Source organism: Monodelphis domestica, chromosome 1 (assembly GCF_027887165.1).
Source record: "Monodelphis domestica isolate mMonDom1 chromosome 1, mMonDom1.pri, whole genome shotgun sequence".
NCBI classification, from domain to species: Eukaryota; Metazoa; Chordata; class Mammalia; order Didelphimorphia; family Didelphidae; genus Monodelphis; species Monodelphis domestica.
In genome coordinates, this window is record NC_077227.1 from 203225695 (window position 1) to 203250931 (window position 25237).

The 25237-nt window shown below is 37.4% G+C and overlaps 1 protein-coding gene and 1 non-coding gene across 5 annotated transcripts in view; one reads left to right on the plus strand and one right to left on the minus strand.

Annotated features, from left to right (window-relative positions):
* The window catches only part of RAD51 (RAD51 recombinase), a 43046-nt gene that overhangs the window by 3511 nt on the left and 14298 nt on the right, over window positions 1–25237 (plus strand). For all 4 annotated transcript variants that reach the window (XM_007480059.3, XM_007480057.3, XM_007480058.3 and 1 more), the window contains exons 2-6: window positions 7329–7433; window positions 13394–13531; window positions 18405–18522; window positions 19514–19605; window positions 23914–24008. In XM_007480059.3, the coding sequence (XP_007480121.1) occupies window positions 7347–7433; window positions 13394–13531; window positions 18405–18522; window positions 19514–19605; window positions 23914–24008 (530 nt within the window). In that variant the 5' untranslated portion in view covers window positions 7329–7346. The remainder of the gene's footprint in view (window positions 1–7328; window positions 7434–13393; window positions 13532–18404; window positions 18523–19513; window positions 19606–23913; window positions 24009–25237) is intronic.
* Window positions 12480–12607, minus strand: LOC130456769 (U6atac minor spliceosomal RNA). Its single transcript, XR_008915811.1, has one exon. It is a non-coding gene; the product is annotated as a U6atac minor spliceosomal RNA (small nuclear RNA).

Genomic DNA, 25237 nt, shown 5'->3' on the forward strand with positions numbered 1-25237 from the left:
AGAGAAATCAAGAAGTCTGAAGAATGACAAAGCTATTCAAACTTTTTTCCCTTTTTATTATGAACTTGATAGACATTAACAAATGTAATGCATTTAACATGGTAATTCCATTACTTTTCTGCTTGTTTTCATTTCTGAACTGTTTCTGTTGTATTTTATAAATATTTCATTAATAGACTTTTTCTTGTTTGTTTTTTGGCATCACTATTATGTCCCTACTACTCCTCCCCAACTCCCTTACTCCTAACAAATAAATAAATGCCCTCCTTATACCAAATAAGTAGTCAAAAAAACAGATCCATACACAGCCTGGGCCAGAAAATATGTCTCATTTTGTATTTTTTTCTTGTTCATTCTCTCAAGAAGAGGAACAATTATAATCCATCATCTGTCTTCTTGTGATTGATTATTGGAATTATCAGAGCTCTTAAAACTAAATTGTCTTTCTTTACATCACCTTTTCCTGGTTCTAAAAGGGCCATTTGATTGACCTTGGTGGCTTTGGCGAGAGCAATTTTCATTGAGATTTCAAACAAGGTTGCAGCAGATTAAGAAGACAGTGAGAGGAGAGAAAGTGGAGGCAGTAAGCATAGAATCCTTTCTTAAAGATTTGCCTGAGAGACCTCCCAGTAAACATGGCAGCAGTCTAGACGCAGGATTCTTCCTATCCTCACCACCTACTGATATAGACTACCTTAAAAAGCCAAAAAAACCAAATTCATATGAATGAAGAGGTCCTACAGTAGGGTGCAGAATTGAAGGTACATGGGATTTGGGCATTACCACACCATAAGAGGGTGAAAAAGCTTCCACCAACATGTGAGCTGATCCACCCTCCCCCTACGGAGCCAGAGTCAGAGCCAGCGTGCACTAGAATCAGTGAGTGAGTGAGGGGCACCTCTAGGTTCCTTGGCAGCTGGCTAAGACCATCAAAGACCTATCCCTGAGAGCACCTAAACTGAAACCCCAGCAGGCTAAAGAGCACAGACCGTGGGCACCTGCAGGGAGATAACACAGAGAAGGGCAGCAAACAGCAGAAGCTACAGAGACTCGAGAGCTGGCCTCAGCTCCATAGCTCCTTAGCTCCATACACAGAAAGCCTGTCCTCCTCACTCAGATTTCTGACTGGAAAGGGAAGGAAAAACAACCATAGTGATAGCAAACAGTGCCCAGGAACAACTTCCCAACACCAAGAAAAAACAAGAAGAAGGCATTGACCCAGGATCATTTTTAAGTAAGAAAAAATCCAGACTACAGAGGAAATAGAAGAGGAAATCCAAATAAATGTGCCAAAACCTTCCCCCCAAAATGGAAATTGGCCACAAGCTCTTCAAGAATTTAAATTGGAGCTTACCAAAAAGATGGAAACCTTCTGGCTAGAAAAGTGGGAAATAGTTCAAAAAGAAAATAACAGTTTAAAAGACAAGAATTCCCAATTTGAAAAACAGCTGGGAACCACAAAAAGCAGGATAGACCAAACCAAAAAGGAAAATCAAAAGATTATAGTAGAAAACCAGGCCTTAAAGACCAGAATTGGGCAATTGGAAACCAATGATCTTGCAAAACTGCAAGAATTAATAAAGCAAAGACAAAAGACATAAAACATAAAATATCTCACTGACAATATGACAGGTCAGGAAAACTGACCATGAAGAGACAATTTCAGAATCATTGATGTACCTGAAAACCCAGAAATAAACAGAAATCTTGACATACTAAAAGAAATTATCCAAGAAAACTGCCCCGATGTTCTTGAACTAGGGGGTGAAATAGACATTGAAAGAGTTCATAGAACACTCTCTACACTAAATCCTCAAAAGAAAACTCCCAGGAATGTAATTGCCAAATTCAAGAGTTTCCAAACTAAGGAGAAAATTTTACAAGATGCCAAAAAAGACAATTCAGATATCAAGAAGCACCAATCAGGATTACACAAGATCTGGCAGCTTCCACACTAAAGGATGGCAAGGCTTGGAATATGTTATTCAGAAAGGCAAGAGAATTGGGTCTTCAACCAAGGATCACCTACTCATCAAAACTGACTGTGTACTTCAAGGGGGAAGTATGGGCATTCAATAAAATAGAAGATTTCCAAGTATTTGTAAAGAAAAGACCAGAACTAAGTGGAAAGTTTGATATCCAAACACAAAAATCAAAAGAAACATGAAAAGGTAAATAAGAAAGAGAGGGCAAGGGGAAATTTTTTTATTCAAAGCCTTCTTTAAGGGCTTCAATAATATCAAATTGTTTATATCAATATATGGGGAAATGTTATTTGTAACTACACCACACAAAGAGGCACATGGGAAAGGGAGAAGAAGAATAAGAAGGAGAGGAAGAGAGTGCTAATAGATAATACCCAAACCTTACTCTCAGTGAAACCAATTCTGAGAGGGAAGAGCATCAAGATCCTTGGGGTATCGAATTCTATCTTACCCTACAGGAAAAGTGAGAAGGGAAAACTAAGGGGGGGAGAGGGTGGAAGGAGTAGAAAAAGAGAGGGAAAGAGAGGGGGGCGGGGAACTTAACTGACCCTAAAAAAATAAGAATAAGAGAACAAAAAGGGAGGGGGGAAGAAAGGGAAGCATTCTACAGGTGGGGATTAGGGGGACTGATTAAAAGCAAAACACTGGATTAAAAGGATATAGCAAAAGAAGAAAGGACAAAGCTAGGAGAGGATATCAAAATGCTGGGGAATACACAAGTGGCAATCATAACTTTGAATGTGAATGGGATGAACTCACCCGTAAAACGAAAAATCCTACCATATGTTGTCTACAAGAAACACACATGAGGCGGGTAGTTACGAACAAGGTTAGAATTAAAGGTTGGAGTAAAATCTATTGGGTCTCAACTGTGATAGAAGGCAGGAATTCTAAAGGATCCTTAGATCCTTTAGTTAGGATATCTAACAAAGTCAAAGTAAAAATAGATCTGATTAAAAGGGATTGGGAAGGTAACTACATCCTGATAAAAGGCAGTATAAACAATGAGAAAATATCAGTAATAAACATGTATGCACCATATGGGATAGCATCCAAGTTTCTAAAGGAGAAACTAGTGGAGTTGAAGGAGGAAATAGATAGTAAAACTATAATAGTTGGAGACCTGAACCTACCACTATCAAATGTAGATAAATCAAATAAAAATAAGAACAAGTTAAGAGAAGTGAATGAAATCTTAGAAAAATTAGAGTTAATAGATATATGGAGAAAAATAAATAGGGACAAAAAGGAATACACCTTTTCAGCAGCAGATGGTACATTCACAAAGATTGACCATGTACTAGGGCATAAAAACATGGCAAACAAATGCAGAAAAGCAGAAATAATAAATGCAACCTTTTTATATTTTAATGCAATAAAAATGAGTAAGCGTACATGGAGAGCCAATTCAAAAATTAATTGGAAATTAAATAATATGGTTCTCCAAAATCGGATAGTTAGAGAACAAATCATAGAAACAATAATTTCATTGAAGAAAATGACAATGAGACATCCTTTCAATATCTATGGCATGCAGCCAAAGCAGTACTCGGGGAAATTTATATCCTTAAGTTCATATATTAACAAATTAGGGAGGGCAGAGATCAATGAATTGGACATGCAAGTCAAAAAACTTGAAAGTGAACAAATTAAAAAACCCCCCAGATGAAAACTAAATTAGAGATCCTAAAAATTAAGGGAGAAATTAATAAAACCGAAAGTGAAAGAACTATTGAATTAATAAATAAGACTAGAATCTGGTATCTTGAAAAAAATAAACAAAATAGACAAAGTACTGGTCAATCTAATTTTTAAAAAAGGAAAGAAGAAAACCAAATTAACAGTATCATAGATGAAAAGGGAGACCTCACCTCTAAGGAAGAGGAAATTAAGGCAACCATTAAAAACTATTATGCACAATTATATGGCAACAAACATGGCAATCTAGGTGATATGGATGAATATTTACAAAAATATAAATTGCCTAGGTTAACAGAAGAAGAAATAGAATTCTTAAATAATCCTATATCAAAAAAAGAAATTAAACATGCCATCAAAGAACTCCCTAAGAAAAAATCCCCAGGTCCAGATGGATTCACAAATGAATTCTTGATAGTCGTAACATTCAAAAAACAACTAATCCCAATACTATACGAACTATTTGACATAATAAGCAAAGAAGGAGTTCTATCAAATTCCTTTTATGACACAAATATGGAACTGATTCCAAAGCCAGGCAAGTCAAAAACAGAGAACGAAAACTATAAACCAATCTCCTTAATGAACATAGATGCAAAAATCTTAAATAGAATACTAGCAAAAAGACTCCAGCCAATGATCACGAGGGTTATTCACTATGATCATATGGGATTTATACCAGGAATGCAAGGGTGGTTCAATATTAAGAAAACCATCTACATAATTGACCATATCAACAAGCAAACCAACAATAATCACATGATTATCTCTAGATGAAGAAAAAGCCTTTGACAAAATACAACACTCATTCCTATTGAAAGCACTAGAAAGTATAGGAATAGAAGGGTCTTTCCCCAAAATAATAAACAGTGTATATGTAAAACCATCAGCAAACATCATCTGTAATGGGGATAAACTAGAAGCCTTCCCAATAAGATTAGGAGTGAAACAAGGATACCCATTATCACCTCTATTATTTAACATTGTACTAGAAACTCTAGCTGTAGCAATTAGAGAAGAAAAAGAAATTTAAGGTATTAAAATTGGCAATGAGGAGACCAGGCTATCACTCTTTGTGGATGATATGATGGTCTACTTAAAGAATCCTAGAGAATCAATTAAAAAGCTAGTGGAAATAATCAACAACTTTAGGAAAGTTGCAGGATACAAAATAAACCCACATAAGTCATCAGCATTTCTATATATCTCTAGTACATCTCAACAGCAAGAATTGGAAAGAGAAATTCCATTTAAAATCACCCTAGGCAATATAAAATACTTAGGAATCTATCTGCCAAGACAAACACAGGAACTATATGAACACAACTACAAAATACTTTCCACACAATTACAACTAGATCTAAACAAGAAAAACATTGATCGCTCGTGGGTAGGATGAACTAACAATAAAAATTAACATCCTACACAAATTTATTTACTTATTTAGTGCCATACCCATTGAACTACCAAAAAACTTTTACTGAATTAGGAAAAAACCATAACAAAGTTAATTTGGAAGAACAAATGATCAAGGATATCCTGGGAAATCATGAAAAAGAAATGCGAAGGAAGGTGGCCTTGCAGTCCCAGATCTCAAACTATACTATAAAGCAGTGGCCATCAAAACTTTTTGGTACTGGCTAAGAGACAGAAAGGAGGATTAGTGGAATAGACTTGGGGTAAGTGACCTCAGCAATACAGTCTATGGTAAACCCAAAGACCCCAGCTTTGGGGACAAAAATCCACTATTTGATAAAAACTGCTGGGAAAATTGGAAGGCAATATGGGAGAGATTGGCGTTGGATCAACATCTCATACCCTACACCAAGATAAATTTAGAATGGGTGAATGACCTGAATATAAAGAAGGAAACTATTAAGTAAATTAGGTGAATACAGAATAGTATACATGTCAGATCTTTGGGAAAGGAAAGATTTTAAGACCAAGGTAGAGTTTTTAAAAAATCACAAAATGTAAAATAAACAATTTTTATTATATCAAATGAAAAGGGGTTTGTACAGACAAAACCAACACAAATCAAAATTAGAATGGAGGCAACAAATTGGGAAACAATCTTCATAACAAAAACCTCTGACAAAGGTCTAATTACTCAAATTTATAAAGAGCTAAATCAATTGTACAAAAAAAAAGCCATTCTCCAATTGATAAATGAGCAAGGGACATGAATAGGCAATTTTCAGTTAAAGAAATCAAAACTATTAATAAGCACATGGAAAAGTGTTCTAAATCTCTTATAATCAGAGAGATGCAAATAAAAACAACTCTAAGGTATCACCTCACACCTAGCAGATTGGCTAACATGGCAGCAATGGAAAGTAATGAATGCTGGAGGGGATGTTGCAAAGTTGGCACATTAATGCACTGCTGGTGGAGTTGTGAATTGATCCAACCATTCTGGGTGGCAATTTGGAACTATGCGCAAAGGGGACTAAAAGACTGTCTGCCCTTTGATCCAGCCATAGCATTTCTGGATTTGTACCTCAAAGAGACAATAAGTAAAAAGACTTGTACAAGAATATTCATAGCTCCATTCTTGTGGTGGCAAAAAATTGGAAAATGTGGAGAAGCCCTTCAATTAGGGGATGGCTGAACAAAATGTGGTATCTGTTGGTGATGGTATACTATTGTACTCAAAGGAATAATAAACTGGAGGAATTCCATGGGAACTGGAATGACCTCCAGGAATTGATGCAGAGTGAGAGGAGCAGAACCAGGAGAATATTATACACAGAGACTAATACACTATGGTACAATTGAATGTAATGGACTTCTCCATTAGTGGCAATTCAGTGATCCTGAACAACTCTGAGGGATCTACGAGAAAGAACACTATCCACATTCAGAGGAAAAACTGGGAGTAGAAACACCAAAGAAAAACAACTGCTTGATTACATGAGTTGAGGGGGATGTGATTGGGGACATAGACTCTAAATGATCATCCTAGTGCAAACATTGACAATATGGAAATAGGTTCTGATCAAGGACACATGTAATACCCAGTGGAATTGCATGTCGGCCATGGGAAGGGTGGATGGAGGGGAGGGAGGGAAAGAATATGATTCTTGTAACCAAAGAATAATGTTCTAAATTGATGAAATAAAATTAAAATTAAAAACAAACATAAAAAAATAAAAGTTACATCCATAATATTAAAAAAAAGAAAAGATTTGACTGAGAAAGAGGAGAAAAACAAATTGATAGTTTGTGTGATATCTGGGACCTAGTGAGAATTTTTTAGGAAAGTTGGTTTTTTCCCCCATAAACCGAGGAAGTAGATAGTATCCAGAAGGCCATGGTCTTTAATGGTATTAAGACAAATGGCCGAAGAGAGCAAGAACTGAGGAAAAAAAAAAAACCATTGGACTTAGCATTTTGAGATCATACTGTATCCTCGTGATAGTTTTAAAAGTGGTAGCATTGGAAACCAGGTGGCAAAGTCTGAATAAGTGATGGTATGACTCCTTTTTATCAGAAATAGAAAGACTGAAGAATTGAGCTGAAGGGAAGAGAGACAGAGAACAGTCAGTGGAAGGCTTTTGAAGAAATCTTAGTATGTTTAAGTATCAGGAATATTGCAAATAATGCACCTTTGTTATCTAATCTCATGGTACTTATGTTTCTTAGCTCTGAACACTCAGGACAATGGCCATGCAGATGCAGTTTGAAGCTAGTGCAGACACCTCGGTGGAAGAAGAAAATATTGGCCCACAGCCCATTTCAAGACTGGAGGTATGTACTCAAGAACTAACTCTGGAATTGTATTGCTGGATTACATCGTGTTTATCTGATGAGAAAATCACAGCTTTTATATGTTCAACTGATTATCAACCTCAGGTCAGACCCAAATTAGGGTTGCTGAGGATCTAAGAAAGGCTCTTGAATGGTCTTTTAGAAAGACTTAAGAGGCAGCTAAGGATATTTGACCAGGCCCATATCCTGGACAGGCCAAGAGGAATAGAGCCTGCATTGGACTGACAATGACTTCTTTCCTTATACTGTTTAGCCCCTTTTGGACCAGGAGTGAGTATCAAGTGCAGGATCCTGAGAGTCAGTAGGGAGGGAGGTCCTTACTACTTTTGCTAGAGTGACCAAACTGTTAAAGATCATATATTCTAGGAATGGGGGTATGTGGTGCAAAGGCACACAGAGATAGGTACATGCTACATATGTAGGTGTGTATGTATGTGTGTGTGCATGTGCATGTGTGGTGATGCGCGTATTTAAATGTCAAACGGGAATTTATATTTGTTCCTAGACGCAAGAGGGAGCCACTAGAGTTTATTGCTACCAGACGTAGTCTTATTTGAGCATAGGTTTGGAATGTTCCCTATTATAAGGGAGAAAAGGGGTGAATTTTTAAAGGGTTGGACTTGATTATTTAAGAGTTTGGTCACCAGGAATTTAATTACTAAATTCCAAGTGAATTACAAAAATCAGAATGGATCTTATGGTAGTTTATTTTATAATAAAGAGGGAAGATATTAACAAAGAGAGAAAGAGAGGAAAAAAGAGAGATCCTCTTGAGCCAGGCAGGAGTTCAGAAGTCCCTGCCAAGGGAAAGGAGTCTCAAGATGGTGGGCCTTTCTGGAGGCTGGTGCCTCCAGAAAGGCCAAAGGAAAGGGAGTCAGCCTTTTCACTCACCACGTGTCAGTACATTCAGCAGATCTTTCTGCCCCTCTTCACTAGCCTCAACTCAGCATGAAGAATTCCCCCTATCTCCACTTCCAAAAATGAAGAATTCCCCTCTCACAGGAGGTTCCCCTCCAAGTTGAACTCCCAGAAGAACTGTGTTCAGGCCCATATCTCTTTCTTTTAAAGACCTTTTTTCTTGCATCACTTCCCCTGATTTCAATTACCGCTGATCCTCTGCTATAGGACTGCCCAGAAGGCAGTTAGTCAATTCTGATTCATTACCCACTATTGCACATGTAGGTCACAGACCTCCTACTTCATGATTAAGTGGGATGTTTACACCTTTGGTGATTAGATCTAAATGGGCAGATCTTCATACTTAACTTTTAAGTACTGTGTTTGTACTTTTTGTGATTGAATCTAAAAATAGACAGGTCTCCATACTTAACTTTTAAGTAGGATGTTTACATTTATGGGGACTAAAATCTAAAAATAGATATGAATTACAATTTAAATCTTCACAATCAGAGAAGACCTAAGTACCTTCATTGTTACAATCAGGGGAGAGCCAAATCCAATCTTCACACTATTTTGCACAATTTGAAAGCTGATGGGAAGACTCCCCTCCTACTTAAAATGTCCTTCCTCACCTCGTTTGCAAGTTTTAAAAACTGGAATCTACTTACTTCAATTCTCTTTTAGGCTTTAGGACCAAAAAACCATTGTTTAATGTCAAAGCAAGAAAAGAATACTGGCACAACCCATAGTGTTGTTTTTGAAAACTATCCTCTCTTGATGATCCAGGTCAATCTCTCATATCTAAGATTTTAATTCACTATCAGTTGCCTAATGTGTGCTATTTTAATTTATTGTGATGATGCTGATAAAAATGCAGAGGGTAACAATTCATATTCCAGCACCTGATATTTTATACTTGATGACTTTTTTACAGTTCTTTGCACTATAGCACTTAATCATCCCAGCAGTTTTATATGATAGGTAGGCCAGATCTTATATCAGAATTACAAAATTGAGTTGCAAGAGACTTCAGAGAACATTTAGACTAATCTATACTGTCTAGTATACCCTGTAGCATTCCCAATAAGTGGTTATCTAGTCTTCACTGGGAACTTCTTATGTGAGTGAACCTATAACTTTTGGAAACTTCTCATTATAGTTTTGAATAGCTCTAATTACTGGGAAATTTTTCCTTAAATTTGACCTAAATCTGCCTTTTTGTAATGTCCATTGATCCTAATTCTGCCCTTAAGGACTAACTAGATCAAATCTAATGCCTCTTATACATTACTACAATATGTTCTACGTTAAATCCTTTAAATATTGGCATATGGGCACCACTCTCCATGTCTGCCTCTCACCAATCCCTAAGATGTTTTCTAGGTTAAACACCCCCAGTTCCTTTGATTGATCTTCATTCTAGTATGATATCCAGACCTCTTCACCATCCTGGTCACTGCTATCTAGATCAAAGGTCCCTGAACTCTTTTGATCCCTTCCAATAAAAATTTTTTGAGCATAGAGTACTATGTATAAATACAAATAAATGTATATACATTGGTAGGAGGTGCCAAATTCCCCCCCCCCCTTTTTTTTTAAACCTTACCTTCTGTCTTAGACTCAATACTATGTATTGGTTCCAAGGCAGAAGATCAGTAAGAGCTAGGCAATGAGGGTTAAGTGATTTACCCAGGGTCCCACAGCTAGGAAGTGTTTAAGACCATATTTGAACCTAGGACCTCCCATCTCTGGGCCTGGTTCTCAATCCACTGAGCCACCCAGCTGCCCTCTTTTTGTTTTGTTTTTAACGTACTAATAGTTAATGTGACAGTGGATAAAGAGCTGGCCTAGAAGGTCAAAAGATTAGGTTCTAGTTCTGTCTCTGACTCATACTGAAAATTTAACTTCTAGCTCTGGGCAATTCTCCTAAGACTCCAGTGCAGAGAAGGTGCCAAACTGCATTGGTATATGGAGGGGAATTTTCTTCACCAGGGTTTATCACACCAATGAAAGCATTGGTCTACATGTTGGTGAAGACGTGGCATGTGTGCCCTGGTGGCATGGAGGGGGCTGCTCTGTTCCCCCTCTCCATCATTACTGAGGACATTTTTCACAAGCCTCGCCCCACTGTCCAACAATTGAATACAAGTAATTCCTCCACTTTCTGGGATAATGGGGGAGTGGGAGTGGGGGTGGGGGACTCGCAGGAGGCTTGAAGGTACAGTTTGGGCACATGCTTTCTAAAAGGTTTGCCAGTGCTGATCTAGACCCTGTATTTACTTGTATTACTATACTAATAATGAAAAACCTTATGAAACTTAGACAAAAATAAATGAGAGATAAAGGTGAAATATTATCTGATTGTAGAGTTGATAGGAACCCCCAAGGTAATTGTATAGAGAAGTGAAATGATCCCATGTACTTTAAGAAAATCTTGTTGGTAGCCCCAGAGAGGCTAGATGGAGGAGAAGAGAGAACTTAAAGGATCTTGCAGTAGTGCAGGTGAGGGATAGGACTGACTGTATAAGAAGCAAGAAGGTTGGATGTGAGAAGTGTTGGGAGACAGAAATTGACAAGATTTGATATTTGATTGAATAGATGTAGTAAAGAGCCAAAGATGACACCATTCTCCTAAATATAGCTAACTTGGTTATTGAGGTAACATAGTGGATAGAATGCCAGGCCTAGAGTGGGAAGGACCTAGGAGATACTTCCTAGCTGGGTGAACCTGGGCAAGTCACTTAACCCTATTTTCCAAACTGGAGAGAGAGAAAGAGAAAATGAATATATACCTGAATGATTAATTATAATGTCAAGAGAGCTGTGAAGATGTGAAGAGCTGGCTGCTATAATTACTTAGCAGTCACATTATAATTGATCTGAGGAGATCATAAACCAGTTCTGAAGAAGTAGAAGGGAGGACATTGGAAATTTGCAAGAAAGAGATGGGAGATAGATTGGAGAATATACAGGTGGAGTTGTATTGGAGATAAGGCCCATAATTGACTGTTGTGTAGTTCCAAATTGCCCTCCAGAATGGGTGGATCAATTCACAACTCCACCAGCAATACATTAATATCCCAACTTTGCCATATCCCCTCCAGCATTATTTTCCATTGCTGTCATGATAGCCAATCTGCTAGGTGTGAAGTGATACCTCAGAGTTGTTTTTATTTGCATCTCTCTGATTATAAGAGATTTAGAACACCGTTTCATTTGCTTATTAATAGTTTTGATTTCTTTAACTGAAAATTGCCTATTCATGACTCTTACCCATTTTTCAATTGGAGAATGGCTTGATTTTTTGTACAATTGATTTAGCTCTTTATAAATTTGAGTAATTAGACCTTTGTCAGAGGTTTTTGTTATGAAGATTGTTTCCCAATTTGTTGCTTCCCTTCTAATTTTGGTTGCATTGGTTTTGTTTGTACAAAAACTTTTTAATTTGATATAATAAAAAATATTTATTTTACATTTTGTGATTTTTTTTTCTAGCTCTTGCTTGGTTTTAAAATCTTTCCTTTCCCAAAGATCTGGCATGTATACTATTCTGTGTTTACCTAATTTACTTATAGTTTCCTTCTTTATGTTCGTCATTTACCCATTCTGAGTTTATCTTGGTGTAGGGTGTGAAGTGTTGATCTCTCCCACACTGCCTTCCAATTATCCAAGCAGTTTTTATCAAATAGTGGATTTTTGTCCCAAAAGCTGGGATCTTTGGGCTTATCATAGACTGTCTTGCTGAAGACTTGCTTACCCCAAGTCTATTCCACTAATCCTCCTTTCTGTCTCTTAGCCAGTACCAAATTGTTTTGATGACCACTGCTTTATAATACAGTTTGAGATCTGGAACTGCAAGGCCACCTTCCTTCACATTTTTTTTCCCATGATTTCCCAGGATATCCTTGATCTTTTGTTCTTCCAAATGAACTTTGTTGTGGTTTTTTCTAATTCAGAAAAAAAGCTTTTTGGTAGTTCAATGGGTATGGCACTAAATAAGTAAATTAATTTGGGTAGGATAGTCATTTTTATTGTTAGCTAGTCCTACCCATAAGCAATCGATGTTTCTCCAATTGTTTAGATCTAGTTGTAATTGTGTGGAAAGTATTTTGTTCATATAGTTCCTAAAAAACATGGTTAGATGCCACAGAGTAGGTGGCAATGCCTTAACCGTATGTGTGTTGTAAAGGCTACTAGAACCTCTTCCATCCTTATCAAGGGGAGTGCTAACCTTCTCCCCTTTCCTACAACACTACACTAAGCCTCTCTTGACAAAGACTAGAATTGCATTCACTTTCTCTCAGTTGCACTGCTTTCTCATTGAATTTATAGCCCGCTAATCTTCCCAGATTTTTTTATGCACACTGCTGTTTAGCTACACATTTCTCATCTTGTATTTGTGAAGTTGATCTTTTTTACCCCAGTGTAGAATTTTTCATCTCCATTAAAGTTCATCTTATTTGATTTGAATTTTCTAGATCTCTAGATACTAACTTCTTACTTTTCAGTTGTCAGATAAAGAAACTAAAATCCAAAGACTTTAATGACTTGTGTGAGGTCACCCAAACTCAGAGATCTGGGCTTCTAGCTCAGGAGTTTTTTGTTTTTTTTCCCCTACTGCTCCTATAACTTCTGTTTTTAAAAAAAAATCCTTACCTGTTTTAGTATGAATTCTAAGACAGAAAAGCAATAAAGGGTAGGTAATTGGGGTTACATGATTTGCGGATGGTCACACAGCTAGGAAGTATCTGAGGCCAGATTTGAATCCATTAAGTTTAGTCTGTACTAAGTTTGTAAATATTTTGAGTTTTACTGACCATATTGCTTATTTTCAACTATGTGTCCTAACTGGGCTGTACTTCTGGAACTAAGGATTTCTCAGTCCTTAATTGCTAATACTTGGTTCTAGCTTTCTTCTGTAGCTATATTGTGCTTTTCTAAACAAGTAATAAGGGCTAAATATTTAGTTTGCTCTGTGGAAGTGCTTGTTCTGAAGGGTTAATGATAAAGCCTTTTTAAATGGTTCTCTTCCCTTGTAGCAATGTGGCATAAATGCCAATGACCTGAAGAAATTGGAAGAAGCTGGATACCACACAGTTGAGGCTGTTGCCTATGCGCCAAAAAAGGAACTAATAAATGTTAAAGGCATTAGTGAAGCCAAAGCTGATAAGATCCTGGTAAGCACTATTCCATTGAACCAGGGAGGCATTAATGGACTTTTCATTTGTAATTCACTGTGGAATTTGAGGGCTGTGTCAGTTGTTAAAGCTATCAATGTAGTAGATTGGTTAATTCTAACTTGTTATTAGTCCATGCAGGATAAGCCATGCCCTCAGTCAACTTCCCCATTAGGAATTCTGATGACCTTCTTACTGCTCTCATGTATCTGTTGATTTGGGTTCTGAAAAAGCTATCTCCTCCCTTTGGGGCTCCTTGTAATTTGCTTTCTAAGTATAATACTCTAAGGATTATAGATTGAGTTTGGTGTCTGAGTTGCATAAAGCTCTCTAAGCCTCTAAGAGGGAAGAATACCACAAAATAATTATAATTCTTGTCTCTAATCTTCCCAATGGCAAATAAAACATCAAATATATCTTATCTTTCTGGGTATTGTGGCCTCACAGTTTAGAAAGCCATTTATTGATTTAATATCTGAATCTTGTATTCATTAAGTTCTGTATGGGTGTAATTCATCAATCAGGTCTTAGAGCCTGCACTACTTCTTGATAGTGAAAGGGGAATGTGATTTAAATGTCCCTGGTTTCATTCACCTTAATAAACTATGACAAATGGCAGTCTTCCCTAACTGACTGCAGGTGAGGTAGCAACTTAATAATCCTTAACATTTACATAGTATATTACATTTTAAAGATTCCTCTCATATCTGTTACCTCTTAATCCTTATAATTAACCCTGGTGGGGCTCTCTTTTTTTGATGGTGGAGCTATAACCCATCATGATTGGGTGGTTTACCCAAAGCCATAGTCAGTCACTGGCAAGTAGGTTTAAACCTGCCTATTGGCTCTGGTACACCTTTCACTACATTTTGCTTGCGCCCCCCCCCCCCCCCCCCCCCCCCGTTGGTGTCCCTTCACTGTTTTCACCTCTTTGATCCTGTTTCTAGTATTTTAAATTTTCATTTCTAACAATATACTTCAGTATTGAGTAAAATAACTTAGAAGCAAAAAGCTCATGGTAGAGATGAAGCAGCCTGAAACATAACAAATATAAATGTGAAGGAAGAAACAGTAAAAAAAAAATCTAGAATACATAACTATACATATGAATACATAACTAAAAAGATGGTGCAGGCCTTTAGTGAAAGTAAAGGCTAATGGTAGACAACCTTAGTGTTGCACTGCTATTTTCATGGTGTCAAGAGAAATTGAAGGACTCCAGAATGGGCAAGAATGCTAGATTGAAATCCACATTGTATAAAAGCATTCTAAAATCTATACGATTATAGGTCCATTTGAGTTATAATGACTCCAAATAATTATATTTTATTTAAATGTGTGTGTTCCTTCAGTATTTTATGTCTATATAGCATATAGCTTATCAATATTTTAGTCTTATATTATGAAAACATTTTCCCATTGGCTATACTTCTAACTTCAGAGATATCCCCTTTTGCCTTACAAAAATTTCAGAAACATAATTTAAAAATCAAATCTTTAGTACTAATATTCACTTTAAGACCAATTCTCCTTATCAACATGATGTTTCTGCATTTAATTTCTTTCCCTGCCATAATCTTTGAAAGAATTCTGTCAAATTATCAAATAGATAGTTCACTTGATTACTACATGCTCATTTAAGAGCACACACATATATTTAAATAAACTAGTTAATTAAGCAGGCATTTATTAAGTACCTGCTGTGTTCAGAGAACTGTACTGTATATCTGGGGAGACTGAAACTTTATCTAAGACAGAGTCCTTGCCCTAATAGATTACAGTATAAAAGGAGGAAATGATACACCCATAAATATTTTACACAAGTGCTTAACAGAGGTATAAGACATGTTAGGTCTAGGTAGGGGAAAGACCATGACTGATCTGGAAGGCTTCAAGGAGAAAATGGCATTTTAATTCAGTTTTAAAGGACAAGTAAGAATTCAATAGGAGGAGATGAGAGAAAGGCATTCCAGGCCAAGCAAATGCAGGAAAGCAGAGAGAATGTATGTAAAATAAAGCATAATTCAGTATGGCTTAAGCAAAAGAAGAGTAATAGTATGAGGAAAAAAGTTAGAAAGATCAGTAGCTCAAAAAAAATTATAATTATAATGACTAAGCTTGATCATGAAGACTAATTATAATGACTAAGCTTGATCATGAAGACTAATTATAATGACTAAGCTTGATCATGAAGAAGAGATGAGACATACTGTCCTGTCCCCAGTCTCCTTCCCCCCCCCCCCCCCTTTGGAGACATAGCACATGCTTGTCAGGCTCAGTTACTGGTGAGCTGCTTCCCCCTCCCCCATCACTTTTTGTTATTCATTGGAGTTATCTTAGGAAAGATGCTGGAGTGGTTTGCCATTTCCTTTTCTTTAAAAAAATTGTTAAAATAAATGGGCTCTGATAGAACAGGGGAAATGAAGGTGGTATAAAAACGAAAGATCAACAAAATTTAGTTTTAAAGGTTGAAAGTGCATTACCAAGTTCTGTAGACCCTTAAGAACAGATTTTTGTTGTGATTAAATCAATACATAAACCCCTCCTACTCCAACAGATTAGTCTGACCCTGATATGAAAGATAAATTGAAGAAGAAAAAGAGAGTAAGGATAGGAACCACTATCGGGATGCTATTGCAGTGGTCCATGCTAGAGTCCAGAAGGGGCTGGTATATGGGTAGAGAAGGGGATGTGAGAGAGATTACAAGGGTAGAATCAACTGGACTTGCCAATTCAGTGTATAAGAGAAGTAAAGGGGAGAGGGAAAAGACAAAGATAATGCTAAGATTTTTGACCTTGGGAACTTGGGTAAATGTTAGTGCCCCTGGCTAGCATCAAGTCAAGGGGAAGAGATTTAGGAAGATAATAAGCTCAGTTTGGGATTGTTGAATTGGAGGTACTTCATCTGGGTGAAGATGCTTAGGTGCTTTGCAGACAGGGCTAGAGCTCAGGAAAGGAGTCTGGCCTGGAGATGCAGGGTTAGGAGTTATTTGCATAGATGTGATAGCTGCAGACATGGTAGTGAGCAAGATTGTCAATAGACTGTAGAAAGAGAAGAGGGCCAAAGATAGAAACTTAGCAATCATTCACCTTAAGGGAGCTAGCAAAGGAGCAATTGAGTGAAGAAATCTCTAAAATCAAGAGTCATAGAATCCTAGGTTTAGAAGTGAAACAGAAACACTTGAGAGTCTACCCCTTCCCTCCTCATTTTTACATGTAAGGATACTGAGTTCAAGAGAGGGGAAGCTATTTGCCCAAATTCACAAAGGTATTAAGTGAGAGAATTGGGATCTGACTCCAGGTTCATGGCAACTAGGTACTAAATGCTGGGCCTGGAGTCAGGAAGACCTGAGTTCAAATGCCACCTCTAACACTTACCAGCTGTGTGACTCTGGGCAAACCACTCTAGTATCTTTGCCAAGAAACCTCAAATGAGGTCATGAAGAGTTGGACACACCTGAAATGCCTGAACCACAGTAATAAGACTCAACAGTACCCCGCCTGCCTCTGATACTAAATCCAGCAAATACCTTTCAAGCAGTAGTAAATAGATTTCCTTGCTGTCAAGGAAAATGAAGACTGAAAAAAAAATGGTCATTAGGTTTGTCAGTTAGAAAGTCATTGGTGTCCATCAAAAGAACAGTTTGGCTTCTTCATAGGAATTTCTCTTTCTTGATCCTTCAATACTGAAGCATTGTTCCAGTTCTTGCTTTGGTTATTTAATAGAACTCAATAGATGGAGATATTGAGAGAGAGGCAGTGTAAGCAATTCCTAATTTGAATCATAAGTGTAAAGATGTTACCTTCCCTTGAAATGTGGAGTTAGTATTGCTATCAATTAAATGTTTGTTGAAATAATGCTAATTGAAAATAAAAAGGTTCCAAGTACTTAGTGCCTCATTAAAAGAATATTTGTAGTATTGACTGGGCCAGCAGGGGTCTGTGAAAAGCATTTGCTCCTTATCTCTGGGCACCATCTTCTGTCAATGAGCAAATTTCAGCAGGGGAGCTTCAGATGTGCCACATAAGACCTCAGATGTGCAAATCAGATTGCCACTTTGCTTTATTAAATGCATAAATCCAAATCCACCAAATGAATATGTGCAAAATTATTGTGGTGTCAGTATAGATTGACCTATCTGTACTTACAGATGTTTACATTGATGTCAACTATTTTATTCTATGAATGCCTGAACAAGGACCAGGCTTGTGTTGTTTGCTTTTGGGTGGCAGGATTGATGGCTTGTCTGTGCACTATTAAGACTTTTCCCTTTTTAGGGTCTTTGGGCCCCAGACTTTCAGAAGTAGCACAGTTATTGCAGTGTCCATCTGAGGAATGCATTAATATCCTGGAAATCCTTTTTTTTTTAAATTGCTTCAAAAATATAAAAACTTGAACTCAGAGTAGTTAAGAGAGATGTTAAAAGACTATGAAATAGCTACCAGATTCTTTTTATTTCCAAAAATTTATCTCCAAAGTCTTAAGAATTTTCAATTTGAAGTTAAATTAATTTTTCTTTTAATAATTTGTCAGCCCATTAAGTTTATCATGACTAACAATTAGCACAGTAAATTTCTTAGTATTTCATATTGATTCTTCCCTATCATGTCCAAGATTTTGAGAGTCTTATTAAAGTGTCTACAACTTATGTCTCAATACTTGTATTCTGCTTGTCTCACAAAAGATAGAAAATAGATTTTGAAACTCAGAAACAAATCAAGAAATTAGAGACACTTCTCTCTCCCAGGTGGATGTCTTCATTCTGATCTTCAATTTGGAGAGACCATTAGTTCTCTTCCCCACCCATGATATCCCTGCTTGTCTCAAGTACAGCTTTGGAATGACTTAACTTCCCATTTCCATTTTTGCCAGGCTGAGGCTGCTAAATTGGTCCCAATGGGTTTCACCACTGCAACTGAATTTCATCAGCAACGGTCAGAAATTATACAGATCACTACTGGCTCCAAAGAGCTCGACAAACTTCTCCAAGGTGGTAATCTCTTAGCTGTGTATTATAAACTATTGTAGGGGAGGGGGAATAGCAAGTAGAACAAAGGGAGATCCTTGAAAGTATGCTGTGGATTGTCTGTTTCCTTGAGGACCATGAAGAGGACTTCTGTGGTGCAAGAGTAAAGATCCTGGAAGGAAGAACCTGATATTCTATATGAAACACAGGATGCCTGTGATTTCGGGGATTATTGGAAAATCAGTTTTATCAATCAACAGTCATTTATCAAATGCTTTATGGAAGGCACTGTTATAGGCACTGGGGGATACAAAGACAAAACTTTTTTTTAAACTAAAGAAATCAGTTGTATAGTTTAATATTTTAAGAAATTCAGAGCTTGTATGAGTCAGTATTTTCAATTAAAGCCTCTCACTGTCATTTTAGACCTGAGGCTGAAATATTGTGACTGCTTAAAATCCTATTCAGTTTTTCTGCCCTCATCTTGTGCTTTAGGGTACTGTATAGAGTCAGATGACCTGGATTTGAATCCTGGCTCTGTTACTTACTGCCTACTTGGTCAAGTTATTTCCTTAATTTCCTCATCTTTAAAATGAGAGGGATTTCATTACATCATCTCCAAGGTCCCCTTCAGTTTTTAGTTCTATGATGGTTAGAGTCACTACTGCATATGGTAGAAGTTAATCAATGAAGCTCCTCAGGGAGCTAGTTATCCTGCATCTGTTTACTCTTAAAAAGAATATTGTTTTTCCAAGTTGCTATCTGGTCAGGTCTACCTTTTCCCATTTCCTTATCTACTCCATCACTACTTTCTTTTTCATTCTTCATTTACCTAATTGTTGAGGGCTGCTATTAAATGTATTACATACCTCTGCCTCTTGGGCTACCAAAGTATCCTGGATGGATGGGTGCAGATTTTCATGATCTTAATTCCACACCTCTCTTATCCCATCTTCTAGATGGACCTAAATTCCCAATTTAACTTTTAATGTAGTATCTTTTATTGACCCTTTAGGTGGGATTGAGACTGGTTCCATCACAGAAATATTTGGTGAATTTCGAACTGGAAAGACACAAATTTGTCACACATTGGCTGTAACTTGCCAGGTGAGTAAGTGTGTTCCTGCCAGGTCCTGGATTCTGATCCTAGCTTTTACCTTCTAATGTCTCTGGGCCTCAGTATTCTTATTTGTTAGATGACAGAGTTGAACTGGGAATGATATCTAAGATTCCTTATAGTTCTATAATCCAATGATCCCACAACCCTAAATTATCAGAAGGGGATGATAATACAATATTTGTTATTAGTAACATCATGCTTAGAGATGTAAATTAATTATAAACCGAGTAAATTCTGTCCAAAGCAAATAAAAGGAGAGTTGGGTTTGTTAGTATAAAAGTTGACTTTCTTCTAAGTGGACCTGAATGGGCTTTTTTGACTCCATGAAGATTATGCTAAGGAACATGGTAGGAAATTGAGACAAAGGCAGATTCAGCAGCTATGGGACAAAAAAACCCCAGAGATAGGGAGAAAGAGGTGGAATGAACTTAACATTGGCATCTCCTTTTGCTTTGAGGTCCACCAGGCAAGCCATATGAAACTGAGTATTTCTAAAAAACAAATATCACCCACCAAGAAGTTAGCCTACTAAGATCAGCAAGTCTTCCAAGATAAATTACTTTTAATATCCACCTGCCTGTCCTCACTAAACCCATTTCTTCATCAGTAAACTGGGGACTTTTTAGGAGAAATTACATTATCTTCAACTTCTGTTCCTTCTACCAACCATGCATGTATAGTGCTGGGTGATGTGGCAGAAGACCTGCTAGCCTTTAGAGTTTGGGTTTCTGCTTTAAGGTTGGAGAAAGCCATTCAGAGTTTCTGAGAACAAAAGGAATATGATTAAAGGGCTTTTTGAAAGGAAGATTATTCAGGCAGTAATGTTCAGTTCAGCCATCATGCATTAATTGATAATTTGCTAGGTGTTGGAGTTACAAAAGCAAAAACAAAACAGTCATAGAGCTTACACTGTATTAGGAAGATAGAGCATATCATTTACCAGCAAGTATTAAGTGCCTGTGGCACCAGGCATATAAATAGAGAATGAAACTATCCTAGAGGATGTAATGAGTACATAAAAAAACATAGGCACAATAAATAAATAAGAATAGATACAAAGTAGTTAAATACAAAGTATTTTGGGAGGGCAGGCCTACGTAAGTAAAAGATAATTTTTTAAAATTTATTTATTTATTTTTAAACCTGTATTGGTCCCTAGGCAGAAGAGCAGTAAGGGCTAGGCAAAAGGGGTTAAGTGACTTACCCAGGGTCACATAGCTAGGATGTGTCTGAGGCCAGATTTGAACTCTGGACCTTCTGTTTCTGGGCCTGACTCTCAATCCACTGAGCTACTCAGCTTCCCCTAGTAAAGATAATTTAAGACAAGACTGATAACAGGGAAGATCCAGAAGTCAATGTAACTGTATCATAGTTTAAATTGAAATATGCCAGGGAATAGAGAAATAAATTCCATGAATATTGTATGTTTTCATAAAAGCCATTTTTAATACAATCTGCATGGATGTACCCAAAGTGCAAAAGCCACCAAGAAGTGTTGGTGATATGACTATAACATAATAAGATTGATTTCTAAATACCACATGAGAAAGGTAAGTCTTCACCTCTTACTTAGCTATTTCAGCTCACTTAAAGGTCATTTTGAAACTGAAAATTTCCCTCCTTGCTTGCCCCAATATTTTATTTGTTACAAACCAAAAGTAATCATTTTCTCCTGGATGACAGCAAAATGAGAATTTCAGTGACAGTCTGACCTTCAAATTAAAAATTTTATTTCATAATTAACTTCCACTGTTCATTTGATAAGATGGGCTAAGCCATTTTTATTTCTCCTCGTATGTGATTCTGATCAGGAAAGGGTTTGGGGGGTGGAGGGAAGGAGAGTGGTAGAAAACCTTGAGAATAATTTAGCAGAACTTGAGGAAAAGGAACAAAAAGCTATAGACACTCCTGTCATTGCCCAAGGTGCCATTTGAAAATTGGCAGCTGGGGGGAAATAAAGCCATTTAAAATGACACCCTTAATACCAGGGTATCGTTTATAGGTCTTCTGGCATTATATGTGACCTTTTAAATAGTAATGTTTTCCCCACGTTGTTTTGACAGGGATTCATGCAGAATAAATATTTAGAGTACAGTACACCCTGTCCACGGTTGCCATGGCAACCAAGCATGTCATGCTGACGTTCTAAAGTTGTATAAACAGAATCCCAGGCTGGGAATGTTTACCGAATGGTCAGCTTATGTCTGCCAACAATAAAATGAAGCAAAATTCTCATGTAAACATATCCTGTCTATAAAAATAACAGAGTACTCATAGACAACTGAATACCTAACTTTAAGCCTTTGATTTTTTTCCAAAGAATATTAATGCGAAGATCTTAAGTGAATAATAATGGCTATTCACATTTTTGGAGTAGTGTAAGAATTATTATCCCTGTTTTAAAATAAGGGAAATGAAGCTCAGGGAGGGGAAGTGGCCTGGCCCTGGCCATGAAGCTGATTTGTCTCAGAGCCAGGAAAGCAGTACAATGCCCTGGAGAATCTGAGGACCTAGGTTCAAATTCCACTCCACTACTTACTCTATGGGAACTTGGACAAATCATTTACCTCCCTAAACCTTGATTTCTTAAACTAGAAAATGAGGGGTTTGGACTGATGACTCTCCATGTCTAAATCTATGGTCCTATAAACTCCCAATGCCACGTTGTTCTTTTCTTTCCTTCTGTCATCCTGCCAATAATAGAGAGAGGGCATGGATAGTTGTCCTGAGATCTATGGGCACATCTGAGCAGTTTTTAATGTATTCTTGGTACTCTACTTTCCTTAGCAACTTAGTGACAGGAGAACCCTATGGGGCAGTGGACCTCTCCTTTATAGTGGAATTGTGTAAAAAAGACAAGCTCCATTTGAGATAGTAAACAGCACATAGATTGTTCTTATTTGTACCAGTTTAACTGCTTCAGACTTAGAGAACTGTGATGTCTGCCACAGCATTGTAAGGCAGGTATGAAGGGGACAGAGATGTACCCCAGTAGCCCCTGGGGAAGTCCTAAATGGCACCCTCTGTGACATCTATTCTCTCTTGTTCTCTTCCTAAGGTGGCACCCCCACACTTTTCTCTGTTCTGCCAATATTTTAAGGGTTCTGTTACCATTTCTTAGACATTTCTAAACCCTACTAGGGACCCTCATTACCAAACTCTACTCAGGGAAGTAGAGCTTTACACTGTTGTGAGTTGGTAGCTAGTGCTAGCACATTCCTAAGCTGATGTACATAAAATCAGTTGTAGGATGATTCAAGGGTCCTCAAGTGAATGGTCTCCAAAAAGAATTTTGGAGAAACAGTCTAGAAGTAGATCATGGCCAAGCCCATTGCTTCTTATGGGGCCCCTAACTTAATCTCCTCTGCATTAACAATATTTATACTTCAATATGTTACAAGATTTATTATTTCAGTAAGTGAAAAGATCTATGATTTTGTTTATCCACATTTTTCTTCCATTGACACAATGTAACTAGCTCCTTGATGCCTTGGGATGGTTTCATCTGTTGCCATAGCCAAAAAAAAAAATTAATCACTTGGTGACCAAATAGTTGATGAGTCTATCAGAACTTTCCAGGCACAAGTTCTCAAATAACAGATTTTAAGGCCCATTTTAAAAATGCTCCATTGTCATAGTCTGTAAGAACTGAAGTGCAATGCCACTATGAAAAGGTATATGTGGGGGGCAGCTGGGTAGCTCAGTGGATTGGGAGTCAGGTCTAGAGACAGGAGGTCCTAGGTTCAAATGTGGCCTCAGACACTTCCCAGCTGTGTGACCCTGGGCAAGTCACTTAACCCCCATTCCTAGCCCTTACCACTCTTCTGCCTTGGAACTGATTCATAATTTTGACTAAGATAGTAAGTAGGAGTTTTCAAAACAAAACAGAGAGAACACCACTAGCAATAAAAACTTTATTTTGTCACTGTCAAGTAACATAATATCAATTCCTTAACTATGAACAAATGATGATCCTCTGTGCTGGCTAAAGTGCCTTACAAATCCTTTTATGATTTTCTTAGGCAAATTCTTCAGTATGGGCTGGGTCATGAAACATTCCAAGTCACTTGACCCCCATTGCCTAGTCCTTACCACTCTTCTGCCTTGGAACCAATACAAAGTATTGATTCCAAATGAAAGGTAAGGGTTTAAAAAAAAAAAGGTATATGTGGTTCTTAACAATTGTAACAAGGTAAGCCATAGTTGTTGGTTGGCCTTGGGCAATTTAATCTCAAATATCAGAAATTCTTGGCTGTACTTTATTCTTACTATTGTTTACTTTTCATTTTCTTTAGCTCCCCATAGATCGAGGTGGTGGTGAAGGGAAGGCCATGTACATTGATACGGAGGGAACTTTCCGGCCAGAGCGATTGCTGGCAGTAGCTGAAAGGTAGGCCATTGTTCTGAAGGTGAAAACTGTCTGACTGAGATATTTAGCATCTCATTAATCACCAGGGTTGATTCAGCTCATCTAAATGACTAGTCCTTTGGCCTCCCTTGACTTCTCTGGGAGTGTCCCTCCCAAAGATTTTCAGATGTCATTCTTGATATAAGATGACTTTCTCTATAAAAGGTGGGCTTTTTTGATCAAGGAAGCCTCTGCTTCTCACCTAGAATTTTCAAGTGAGCCCATAAGGTTATTCTATCTCTGTCACCTAGAATCAATTCATGGTCATATCCAGAATCATTTTTTTCTTGTCACTTTTAAGTTTCAGAAGTGAATTGGAATTCCTGTTACATGGCAGTTTCTTTAGACCCAGATCCAAATTGATACAAATGCAGCTGGTTACTGCCTTGCAGCTATGGGGTTTATGGTGAAAAGGCGACTGAGATTTCCTCAGATTTAGTAGGGAAGTTTATATTTTCCTCTCTTTGTCTCTTAGTCTGAGTCTAAGCCGTAAGGCAGTATAACTGAGGCACAAATTAACAATGGGCTGTGGTTGCATCATTGCAGGCTCATCTCAAATCCCAGAATTCCATGGCAGGTCAAGAAACTAAGACAGTTTTCCCCTTGGTGATTTTTGTTTTATGGAGATGTATATTTCGGTACTAGATTATACCTCCTTTAGTGAGAGTTTCCATGAAGATCCAGATCAGAGATCATAATTGGAGAACTTTGTTTAGTCATCTGGAATTTCCCTTTAGCATATTACTTTGGCAAGCATTCATAAGTAGGGAGCAAAGTTTTGGAAATTTGTTCATTAAGACCATTTGGGGGGTATTGTTTTAAATAAATTAATAAATATGTTTAAAAGACAAGTTTAATTTTTAATAAAGTAAATATTGATAGATATAGGGGGCAATCTGGTAGCTCAGTGGAATGAGAACCAGAGACAGGAAGTACTAATTTTAGGTCTGGCCTCAGATACTTCTCAGCTATGTGACCCTGGGCAGGTCACTTAACCCCCATTGTCTAGCTCTTATCACTCTTTTGCATTGGAACAAATATGCAGTGTTGATTCTAAGATGAAAGGTAAGGGTTTAGAAAGAAAGAAAGAAAGAAAGAAAGAAAGAAAGAAAGAAAGAAAGAAAGAGAGAAAGAGAGAAAGAGAGAAAGAGAAAGAGAGGGGAGGAAGGGAGGAAGGGAAGAAGGAAAGAAGGAAAGAAGGAAAGAAGGAA